We start from the raw sequence: 13,096 nt of genomic DNA on the forward strand, positions 1-13,096 counted from the left end.
AAGTGACCCACAGCCGTATTACAAACGTGTGCCTAAAGGGAATGGAACAAGTGGCCACTGACATGTGTGAGGGAATGCTGTGGCTGGCAGTGGTCTCGTGGCAGGTGACATCAAATTTTGTATGAACAGTGAATCAACACAGCTGTGAACAAGTCCAGACTACCGTAAGCAGGAGAGTCATGAAACCGTGAACAGTCACTCCTAAGACTGTCAACACCGAAATATTGTATCAGACTGCTCAACAATAAGATTGTGTACCCTGCCACTTAAACTACAGGGAAGAATATCTGATATTCAGTGCCACTGACACTATAGAGTGTGAACTGACACCAACAATTATTGATTGCTACTAGTCACTGAAACTAGATCATAACATCACTCCATAATCACTTGAATTGTTCACTTTCTAAATAAAATATTTTGAATCTGTACTGATGGCTATCTTGAGATGCTTTCCAGCATGAACAGTTCAGTTCCATACATAATGTGTCTATATTTAACATTCATATGAGACAAAATTGTTGGCTTTCCTGACTCAGGTTTCAACTAAATGCAATACATTTTGAGAAGCAATGACTTTCTCAAATAGCAAAGAAAAAAGCCAAGGTCGGTTTATGACTCATTGAACTCAGATTCGTGCCGTGCATTTTCACAATACACCATTAAAAATAGTTTGCGTGCAATATGTTAACACTATTGTTTAAATGAAATATCCATGGTCCTTTGAACAGTTTGTTACTGACAGTATTTTGGGATGCGAGTATTGGCTGATAGTCTATAGTAATTTCCTATGCCTCATGTCCTTCCTTATCTAAGGTCTGCAGAAAGTTTTTATTCTCTTCAGCACCTGTGTGCATATCCTCTGTTTTTCCTGGTGGTGAAATTTTAGAAAATTTTTATCCAGTTAATGTTATAAATTAAAACTGTGTACCAGGCTGAGACTCAAACTCAGATAAATGTTTGACAAAATCTACATGTAGTTGTCTTATTACTCCATAATCTCACACCCATATTTTTAAACTTTTAATACATAGAGCATTATTGAAATGTGGAGATTTTTAATTATAAGATCTACTATAATTTTGAATTAATCTGGTGTTGTTAAAAGAAATCCCATCAAAAAGTGACAAATAAAAAATGCCACATGTGACTTCAACCAGCGACACATTTGTTGAATTTGCAGTTTCATTGCATAAAATAGTATGTTTCATAGCACCATTTCACGACATTCATGTGATGGTTGAAGACTTTCATTTTTGTGGTTTTCAATGTTTTATGATAAAAAAAATTGGCCTGTGATGGTGAATTTTTGTCATGAATTACTTTCAGTAACAATATTTTTCCAAGCTATGGTGCAGACACCAGTAAAAAGTGTTTCTTTCTTTGAATATATTCTACAGCATGAGAATGTAACGAGCATAAGCACATGCACATTGAATACATCTTAATGAAAACAGGGATCAAAGTTTTAATTCCTTTTCTATAAAAACTTTAATTCCTCCTCCCCCCCCCCCCTTTTTCCATTTCTCAAAGTATGTGTTTCATAATATGCGCTTTCTACATACTATTTCTGGAGATATTATTTTTAAAAGAAAATGTTTGTAACTTAATAGATCATGTTTTACAGCAACTTTTGTAGAGACCTACAATTTTCACTTTAAATGTTTAGAAAAGCATGCTATTATGAGAGTTAAAAAAATGACTATCTCTACACGAAAGTAGATATGCTGGGGAAAGAAAAGTAACTTATTTATGAAGTAAATATCTGTGTGGTTTCAATGCAGTCCTTTTCAGTAACTTACAGATGTATAGGCTACTTGTGCGCACCAGAAAAATAAACTGTCTGCCAATTATTTATAATTTTTATTACACCTCAAACAAGTTTCAACACAGTTGTGTTAACCTCAGTGGGTGCTCTTTACCTAATTTTTCACCCCTAAAATATGTTTCTACAAAGAAACAATATTTCACCCCTAAAATATGTTTCTACAAAGAAACAATATTATGAGAAGGAAAGTTGCTACTCACCATATAGCAGAGATGCTGAGTCGCAGATAGGCACAACAAAAAGACTTTCATGATTAAAGCCATTGGCCTCCATCAACAATAGACACACACACACACACACACACACACACAAATGCAAGTAACGTGTGTGTGGGGGGGGGGGGGGGGGGGGGGGCCTTGACGAAGTCCAATGGCCGAAAGCTTTAAATGTGAAAGTCTTTTTGTTGTGCCTACGTGTGACTTAGCTATATGGTGAGTAGCAACTTTCCTTCTCACAATATTGTTACATTCCATCCTGGATTTTCCATTGCTTGATTTCTACAAAGAAAAATACAGGCACAGTGCCATTTTGGGAAACATATTTACATCATAAAAGAAGGGGCACTTACTCAGGGCAACAGATGCATTGAAATATGTTCAAGGGTACACCTCTCACAAAATACCTCTTTATGTAAGCTAGCACATGCATGCCCACACACATAAGCACACACACACACACACACACACACACACACACACACACACACACACACACAAAAATCAGTAGCGGTCTTCCCTGAGAATCAAATTCTCCAACTCCATCATTTAGAAAAGAAAACACATTTTAGGGGTTACAAACATGTTTTATTAAATCATTATCTTACTGCCTTGTTTTACATTCATTTCTTAGCATGAAAGGAAAGTGGAAAAGAAGATACACTAGATGAAAAAACATTAGAATGGCATGACTATTTCATATCTCACTGTTTCCTATAGAAAATCATGCATTACAGAGTATCTGAGCACAGATCATCTATTGCATTTTGAAGAACTTAATACAGTATGAATGGTAATCAGAAAATCTGCATACACTGTAGGGCTTAAGAGTAAGGATACATATGAGAAATGAGAAGCTTGTGAAGAGTAAAATTGGGATACACATGAAGTATGAAGCAGATTAGATGGAAGGGTCAGTACACAGATCCTTTCATGTTACCTGTGATGATGATGACTCTGTTGCAAGAATACTTATCATTATGCACTTCCCAGTGCTTTTGCATGCATTAGTACATAGGTGCAAAGGACAAACAATGGAACTATATCACTTACACTCATGTGATACGAAAACTTCTTCAGTATTTTTCCGTGCTTACTTTTTTATATTTGATATATGTATCTGATCTACTTCTTATTTTTAAAGTAATAAATGAAACAGATAGTGAGATTGCACTGTGAAAAACACAGCATTCAGCACCTACAGCTGAAATGTTGGATTGAAAAGTTTTTAACAAAAGCATATGAGCACATCTGAGACTGCATTATTTTAATATGCCGATAGAGGTCTGTAAATGCAATATAAAATCATTTTTAGAGGTCTGTATATGCAATATAAAATCATTTTTATTTTGTTTATGGGCTCCAAACACACAGTCATGAAAATTTCTGATCATTCTGACCCCTCTCTTCTCTTTGCATTTTATCAGTATCTGCTTGTTTATGAAGGCTGCTGCATATTGTCTTTTCCCTAGCTTTATCATTTTCATGAAGTTTGGCAACTTCTTTCAGCTGGCACTCAACCAAAAAAAAAAAAAAAAAAAAAAAAAAAAAAAAAAAAAAAAAAATTAGTACCCTCACTAAGTAGTTTGTCAACCAATCTAGACTAGTGCAGTAAGCTGTAACTAACAGAAAAAGACTTCGGAATGCTGCAGACAGATATACTTTCAAAACAATATGAACAGGTGCATCACAGATAATTACACCAAACCTAAACTCAAACAAAGTTGTCACCTTGTGTTCTGTATGACAATGCTTCCTAACACAGCAGATACGTTTGACCTCAGTTGTCTGTCTGAAACTGCACCTTCCAAATCTTGTAACCATCACTTTACTCTCAAACTGGTTTTAACTATAGCAAGAGCTGCAAGGTAATAATGATAATGACATATTTGACACTGAAAGATGGTTACCGGTGCATGACAAAATAATTTAGTTTCTTAAAATTGCAATATTTGAAGGGGGAGTGGAGGGGGGGGGGGCAGATATGCAGAAGAGGATAGGGATAGGGTTCATTACAATGTGGCTTTCTATCTGAAAGAATGGTAGAAATTATCCAGTAACATTACTGGAACTAGGCCACAGCATTGACTTTCTGCACATTTCTCTTAAGTCAAGGAAATTTGTATGTGATATGATTATATGCATGCCATTCATAATTTGTCTTACCTTTTCAATATGTTCTGGATATTTTTCCAGTAGTAACTCAAATGCTTTCAGCCTGTGCACAAGGCCTTTTGTGTAATCAAGACGATCTACTCCCAAAACAAATTTCTGGTTTGTAGGTAATACCTAGAACACACAAAATCACCTGTAAAAATTTTAGTCACTTGGTACAACATTTCACTGCTACAACTGTTCATACGTATCAGCAATGCAATAATCCTTCAAAGCAAGTGACAAATCAGAGCTTAGGAAAAACATTCTCTTCCATAAATTAAGGAATCTATGGAACTTGCAAGAAAATCTTGTATTGTCATGGCACCAAATAGACTAAACTGCAGTGGGGAAACACAGGAAATATGTGGCAAACTTATGTTATACAAGTTTGATGCACAGTAGCAGGAGCCACAAAAAAGAACATGGGACAGCTAGCACATCTGGATGGAACTACCCATACACAAATCTGTGGTAGACAGAAGGCTGCCACATTCATCACAAAGTGGGTCACGATTTCTACATCTCTTGTAGCATCAGTTCGAGGTTGCAGGGAATATCGTACAATGGAAAAGAGGGAGGGTGGGGGTCAGCAGTACAGGTAAGGTCGGAGTGTCCAAATATGTTCGCACAGCGCCCACAGTGCCCTGGAAGAGACCTTATGAAAACCTCTGTGTTTCAGATCTCCTCTGAGACCACATTGTCAACTCTACGAGATTACTCTATTCATCTGGCAACCCAGCAGGTACATTATTCTCAATGACTTCACACATCTTGGTGAAAGTCTTGTCCAGCCCACTAGGAAAGGAGCCAGGAAAAGAGGGACAGTTTTCTGACTGTGAATGAGTTACAGTTTAGCCTGGAGAGCTATTCCCAAATTCTATTAATCTGTCACACATTTCAAATTACAAGCCTGCCAATACTGAGCAAAGCGACCAATGTTATGGTGCCAGTGTTTCTGTCAGAGAAGCACAGTGTACATCACTTGTTTCCCAGGGCTACTGCAATTACTGGAGCCTATAAGGATGACAGCTAACAATGATATTGGATCTTATTTTCATCTGATGCACGATAATACCCAGTCATGAACAGATGCCCTGGTGGGCGACTACCTTCAATATGAATACTTCACTTGCTTAGAGTGGCCAGCTGGCTCCACAGACTTACAAGTGACTGAAACTGAGGAAGGAAGGAAAACAGGTTCAGTGCTCTACGGACTGTGAGATGATAACAGAAGAAGCAGCAGCACACATAGTAGAAGGATGGAAAAGGAAACTAGTCGTATATTTTCTCAGGAAACAGCCTCAGTGTTGGCCCAGTGTAGTTTAGGGACAGCATGAAAAAACATAAATATGGATGGCCTGATTGATATCTGAATTACTGTTCTTTTGAATGCAAGTAAGATGTTTTATACACTATGACACATAGTTCAATGGATGAATTGGCATGGGCCACACTAGGCTAAAACACTGCAGCTACCCCACCACCATTTTAACACCAGATGCCACTTGTCACAGAAAGGAAAACATTATCACTAGCTACACTGGGTGGCTCAGTCCAAATTATGGGAAGCAAATTTGCACAACCTATACTGCCATATAATGATATCAACCCTGCAATAACATTCTGTATGCTGTTAGCAGAGGCTTGACCAAAGTAAGTGCCACGAACGTGACCTGAGGCTTGTTTCAGTATACCTAGTACTGGTGCAACTACTGGAACATATACAAGCACAATGCTTTTTGTTGTTTCAGAGGTCTCCAAGATCCCTTAAATTATAGACAGGAATGTATCTGACATGATTATTGTACTTATATAACAAAAACAGGGAAAAACCACCAATGCTGTAAGTGACACACTCAAATAAAGTAGACTGGTGATTAAACTAGTGGCACTAAAATGATCTGTAATTGTGCAAAATAAATATTGCTGAATTGCATTAGAAGCAGACTTCTTGGAATGACAATCACAGGATGTACTTTCTATCAAAAGGGAAATTCAGTTGAGAATACTAATAAATTATGAGACAAAATTTACCTTCAGAAAGTGAAATGTGTAGTACTACTGATAGACAAGTGTATGAGTAAAAGTTACAATACTGTCCAAGCTTCTGGAATGTTACTTGGTCTACCCTCACAACAGGTGGGTCCATCTTATCCTGGAGTCTGAGCAAGCTGCCCTTCCTTTTTAATCTTCCCTGATGAAGTAACTGACAGTTCCAAAGGCTAGTATAGTATCATTACTTTAATGTGTACCAACCGGCAGTACTACAGGACGTACTTTCTCTGTTCCCCTCATCATACACTCCTTTATTCTTGGAAACCAGAGGGAACGGAATGTGGTGAGAGTACAGTCAATCCTAGCAGGTGGCTTGAAGGTAGAGGTCTATGATTCATTGGCTGACAAAAGAAACCAAGCGCCACAATATTTCAAAGTCAGACCTTATCAGATGCACAGATCCATGGAAAGATTATCATAATATATGCCCCTATTCATCTCTTTGTGTTGCTGGAGCAGAGAATTTAGATACCGCCAGTGTCTAGAGGGTGTTCTATTCACATTACGCCCTCTGGAGTTGCCATATGATAACAGAAGGCAGTTACATCATGAACATCTTCCTATATCTTAAGCACTGCGGCATAATATTTCCAATAATTTTGCACTTTTTCCTAATATTGACATAATTCTCGGGCATGCAGATTTCTGCAGCCTATCTGATGATGACAGCACAGGTAGATGTCACTTTTAGCGACTTCCTGTTCTGTCACACTTCAGCTACAACAGACATAGTAATAGCCGCAAACACACTGTGGCATAAGCTTCTGCCTTCTGAGACAGTACCGTCACATAGACCATCTATCTCATGATATCATTACTGGAACAAATGTTACATTAGTGAGGCACGGTACCAAGCACTGTATTTATTTCAGAAATCACACCACAGCACACAACCACAAAAAAATGTCCCACAATAGAGTAACCATCTCCAGTGACAATGCCAGCCCCCCCCCTCCCCCCCAATGCCTGCCCAGGACTGACATGGACCACAAACGGATATGATACAGGTACAATAAGAGCATGTACCACTACAACATCTCAGTGCAGCAGAACACCTGGTGATGGTACGTTTGTCAATACTGAAATCTTGAGCCTCTTACACACTTATATGGGACGGAATAGCTGACACATTCTATCTCAACAACTGTATATTCTCTCCTACATTGGTGCTGGATAGAGATCAAACAACTGAAAGTTATGTCTTGTGTAAAAAAGAAAATACAACAAAATATGTTGCAAAACTTGAGTTATTCTATCATATTTGCATTTGTGTATACCACCTGACAACGTTATTTGCGACATGCAGAAATATTACTAGTAAATCAGTAAAACAGGCAACATATCATATGGAAAATCCAGTCCTAAAGTGAAAAAAAGCTTGGATAAAGAAGGAAGTGAAAGATGGCACTGGAAGTACAAATAAATTTAATAACATTTCGGACTTTAACATAATCTGTAATAACGCTGAATGATGTTGCACATCACAACTTACTTTAGGTGCAACTTCGGCCATCTTGACAAACCGGTCATATGGAATACCGATAGGCAAGGGCCTAACGAGCACTGTGCGGCCACCATGTTCAACAAGCAGTCCTTTTCTGTCTACACGGCAACCCAGTCTCCTTTGGCAGCAGTCGATGAAATTGAGACAGTAATCCTCAATGTGGAATCCCACCATGTCATTACCTAAGTATATAGTCAAGAAATTAAACAATGGAAAGTCCAGGTTGGAATGTCAACAATATTACTATAAAGATGATACAATGATATGCAGAAAGGCATAACGAAAACTCTGTTACACACTGAGCTTTCAGTCAAAGCCTTCTTCAGAAAGTAATGCACACCACATTCACACAAGCAAGCACACTTCATGCAGAAATGACTATTATGCGAGGTGTGCTTGCTTGTGTGTCATATTTACAGTGAGGAACAATTACAAAGATTGTAAATTAAATACAGCAACCAGCCACAAACAATACTGCTGTTATCAAGTTCTAATTCTTATGATCTGTTTTCCCATCAAATACCTAACATGAAATGTCCAATTATAGTAAGTGTGATACTATACAAATATCTCTTACCATTACAGAAATCTTACAGCTGCTACCATGTATTTCCTCTTTTGTTACAATTGTAAGCAATGGAACAAGTGGCACACAGAATTTACAGCTTATGTGCTGATTTTATTGCAAGGCAAATGTGCTATTTGCAAAACTTAACAATGTCAGAATCCTAATGTGCATTTACAATCATTTCCACCAGATTAAAATTATAAGGAGTATCAGAAGATTTTACAAACCATAAAGAAAACCACAGATATATTAACTGGCTTTCTTTCTGGTCTGTATATCTTCTGATACTTGAAAAAAAAAGTAGTCACTGATATTTATTTGTTGTAAATGTAGCCTGAGGGGGAATTTCAGTCCTTCCATTCTTTGTGACTCCTCCTTCTGTTACTGCCAACGAGTTGTCACTGGTTGCCCAAAGGAGATAAATGATTGCAGCTCTCATGATAATGTCATTCATACTGTGATTGCAATATCAGTAGATTAAGAAAGAAACATCATCTTCCAAATAGATGTCTATCACTGTTGTTGTTTATGTGCAAGAACACACTTTACTTCCAGAGCTTTCATTGACGACTTTACCACTGTGTTCCCATTTATTCAATCATTTACATGTTTGCTGTTAGTACAACACATTTGTTATCTGCTTGTTATGCGATTAATATGGCTCAATTCTATGATAATCAAGATCAAAATCATATACACGCTGCATGATTTTTTTCACGACCGAAAGAATGCCAGAAAAACTGAAATCCTGGTAGCACTAAAGATTGCAACAGCAAGAGCGTGAGGTGGTGTACTACAAATAGTTCGGAAGAAGTGCATCTTCACGCTTTCGTGGCATAAAGACTGTTCCATAAAATTTTGGGTGTGCAGCCGCATAAATTCTTCTTCTTATTCTTCTAATATTTCGGCTGAATACGGTACAGCCATCTTCAGAGTGAGCCAAGGTAACTAACGCTCCCGCAATTGCTCCGTCCTTTTAAACTTTAGTGCTGAACCGATGCGTATGCAGCCAAAGATACACAAGGTGCCAGAGATGTTGATACACGGCAAAGAGGTGTAACATATGCATGGAAATTAAATCTATGGCTGCACAGTCAATCCACACGGTGATATCCATGTGTCACAGAGAGCTGCACTGCCACGTCGTCTTTGTAATTAATTACAGAAATTGCCGGATTCCATGATTTGTCCAAGATGAAGCCACTATCTCTATTACTTAAATCCGTTGCCAACTGAATTTCAATTGCTTCTTTCACTGATGAGTCCCTGAAAGATGAAGTCAAGGCCAAAATTTCGACATTATGGTACACAATAGAGAGCCCAGTGTCCATACAGTGCTCCGCTACTGCAGATTTATTAGGTTGTAAGAGACAGGTGTACCTGCGGTGCTCTATGCATCTCTCCTGGACTGTATGTGTCTTGATTATCATAGAACTGACCCATATTAATCCCTTAACAAACAGATAAACTGTTTTCAATTTCAGATGGTATTCAGCTGAAATATTAGAAGAAGAAGCTGAATTTATTGGCTGTATGCTCGAAATTTTATGGAACAGTTCAGAAGAAATTTATATAAGTAAAAGGAATGAAAATCCATGAAGAAGAAAGTAACTTTCAGTCTCCAAAGAAAAATGTTACTGGAAGAACCAAGTGAGAAGGACAAATTCCAGAATGAAATTTACATTATTTGCATTATTCATTCACAACACGTCATCCAGTCATAAAAAGCTGGCAGATGTAATTAAAATATTTGTTAGCTGATCTAGTAGAACCACTGGCTGCCTGTGCTGGCACATTTTCAGGTTTCAACTGTTGTGAGCTATGTACTAAGGTTGAACTGTGCCCACAGAGCTACTGAATGTTAATTGCTTTAAAGAAAAATCAAACTGAGAAAACAAATTGTGATACAGAATTGTTGGCTAGGTCTTACTTCCAGGAGGTGAAATCTGTATTATTGCCAACATACACAGAAGGAATGGTCAATATTAAAGTACACAACAGGAATGATCGTTTGAAGCAGAAAAGGTCAGTAAATGTGGGTTCTAAAATGCATACCTTAAGAGCTACAAGCACTTTTTCATCTTTGATATTGTGAAACACATATCTACTACTGAAGAAGTGCTCATATCTCTTACATATGCAGTTTAGAGCCCATGTTTACAGGACTTTTTGCTTTGAATGATCATTCCTGCCATGTCCCTTAATACTGACCATTCCTCAAAGAACACCCTGTATACCAGTAAAAGGGATACAATTTCTAACTTTCAGGACTAGTAGTTATTTCCTCGAGGATGAAAAAGCAATATGCTGGGTTAGGTTAAAAGGCAGTAAGACTCCAGGATGAGAGAGACCCATCTGTAGCAAAGGTGTGGGTAGACAAAGACGAAAAAAAAGTCACAGGTGCAAGGGGGAGGAGGGGAGGGGGGGGAGGGCGGGGCGGGGGGGGGGGGGAGTTTTTTTTTATGGTTTTAGGGCGCACAACTTCAATGGCCATTAGCGCCCAGACTACGTTAGGAATGCACCGCGAGGCACAAGTTTAAAACAGCAACTAAAAGGGAAAACACGATAAAAGACTGACATGCATAGAAGTAAAAAAACAGCATAATCAAATGTCTTTAGACAGGTTTGTCAAGTTGATAAAACGAAGAACGCGAGCAGCTGCTCCTGGGTCATCCGCTAAAATGGCATCGAGAGTACATGGCAGGCCAAGATCAAGACGCAGTGTAGTAAAATCCGGACAGGACGTTAAAATGTGGCGGACCGTCAGCAATTGCCCACATGGGCAGAACGGCGCCAGTGCAGCCGTCAGCAGATGGCGATGGCTGAACCGGCAGTGTCCAATCCGTAACCGGGCCAAAACTACCTCCTCCCACCGAGAAGGGCGTGAGGAGGACGTCCAAGCCACGGGAAGAGGTTTCAAGGCCCGAAGCTTGTTGTCCGTAAGTGCAGCCCAATCGGCATGCCACAGCGATAAAATGCGCCGACAAATGACCCTGCTACAATCTGACGAAGGGACACAACAAGAAGCTGTCCGAGGCTGGAGGACTGCAGCCTTGGCCACGGCATCTGCAGCTTCGTTCCCAGGGATACCGACATGGCCAGGAACCCACATAAAGCTAACCGGAGAACCGTCGTCCACCAGCTGCTGAAGAGAGCGTTGGATCCGGTGCACGAAAGGGTGAACCAGATACGGATCTCTGAGGCTCTGGATGGCACTCAGGGAATCGGAGTAGATGACATAAGCAGAATGTCGGTGGCGGCAGATATAAAGCACAGCCTGGTAGAGGGCAAAGAGCTCAGGTGTGAAGACCGAACAATGGCCATGGAGCCGATATTTGAAACTTTGTACCCCGACAATAAAAGAACACCCGACCCCGTCATTGGTCTTAGAGCCATCTGTATAAATGAAGGTCATATTAATGAACTTCGAACGAAGTTCGACAAAACGGGAGTGGTATACCGAACCGGGGTAACCTCCTTTGGGAGCGAGCTGAGGTCAAGGTGAACGCGAACCTGAGCCTGGAGCCAAGGTGGCGTGTGGCTCTCGCCCACTCAAGGTTGCAGGGAGTGAAAAATCAAGGTGTTGAAGGAGGCGATGAAAGCGAACTCCAGGAGGTAGCAGGGCAGAGACATACAACCCGTATTGACAATCGAGAGAGTCGTCAAAAAAGGAACGATAAGACGGGTGGTCGAGCATTGACAGTAGCTGACAGGCATACCGACAAAGCAGTATATCGCGCCGGTAGGTCAGTGGCAATTCACCGGCTTCAGCATGAAGACTCTCGACGGGACTAGTATAAAACGCTCGGATCGCAAGACGTAAACCCCGATGTTGTATGGAGTTGAGGCGGCGTAAGATGGACGGCTGTGCAGAGGAGTATACGAAGCTCCCATAATCCAGCTTTGAGCGGACGATCGACCGATATAGGCGAAGTAGGACGGTTCGATCCGCTCCCCATGACATACCACTGAGAACACGGAGGACATTTAGAGAATGGGTACAACGGGCAGCCAAATAAGACACATGTGGAGACCAGCTAAGTTTCCTGTCAAATGTAAGACCTAAAAATTTTGTTGTCTCCACGAATGGGAGAGCAACGGGACCGAGTCGTAAGGATGGTGGGAGAAACACTTTGTAGCGCCAGAAGTTAATACAGACCGTCTTCTCGGCAGAAAAACTGAAGCCATTGACGACACTCCAGGAGTAAAGATGGTCAAGAGAACGCTGAAGACAGCGCTCCAGGAAACATGTACGCTGCGCGCTGCAATAGATGGTAAAATCGTCCACGAAAAGGGAGCCTGATACATCAGCTAGGAGGCAATCCATTATTGGATTGATCGCTATGGTGAAGAGAGCGACGCTCAAAACTGAGCCCTGTGGCACCCCATTCTCCTGGCGAAAGGTGTCTGACAGGACAGAACTCACACGTACCCTGAACTGTCGATCCATTAAAAAGGAACGAATAAAAAGAGGGGGGCGACCGCGAAGGCACCATGTATGCATGGTGCGGAGAATGCCCGCCCTCCAAATCAAAGAACACAGCCGCAGTCGGGCGCTTCCGCAAGAAGTTATTCATAATGAAGGTCGACAAGGTAACCAGATGGTCAACAGCAGAGCGGCGCCTACGAAATCCACATTGTACATTGGTAAGTAGGCGTCGAGATTCGAGCAGCCAAACCAAACGAGAGTTAACCATTCGCTCCATCACCTTACAGACACAGCTGGTAAGCGAGATGGGTCGATAACTGGAAGGCAAGTGCTTGTCCTT

At 40.3% G+C, this 13,096-nt stretch overlaps 1 protein-coding gene across 2 annotated transcripts in view; it reads right to left on the bottom strand.

Moving 5' to 3' along the window:
• The window catches only part of LOC126092592 (uncharacterized), a 118,861-nt gene that overhangs the window by 80,540 nt on the left and 25,225 nt on the right, over window positions 1-13,096 (bottom strand). For both annotated transcript variants that reach the window (XM_049908284.1, XM_049908283.1), the window contains 2 exons: window positions 7,748-7,941; window positions 4,210-4,332 (listed from right to left, as the gene is read on the bottom strand). In XM_049908284.1, coding sequence (XP_049764241.1) covers window positions 4,210-4,332; window positions 7,748-7,941 — 317 coding nt within the window. The remainder of the gene's footprint in view (window positions 1-4,209; window positions 4,333-7,747; window positions 7,942-13,096) is intronic.

Source organism: Schistocerca cancellata, chromosome 7 (assembly GCF_023864275.1).
Source record: "Schistocerca cancellata isolate TAMUIC-IGC-003103 chromosome 7, iqSchCanc2.1, whole genome shotgun sequence".
NCBI lineage: Eukaryota > Metazoa > Arthropoda > Insecta > Orthoptera > Acrididae > Schistocerca > Schistocerca cancellata.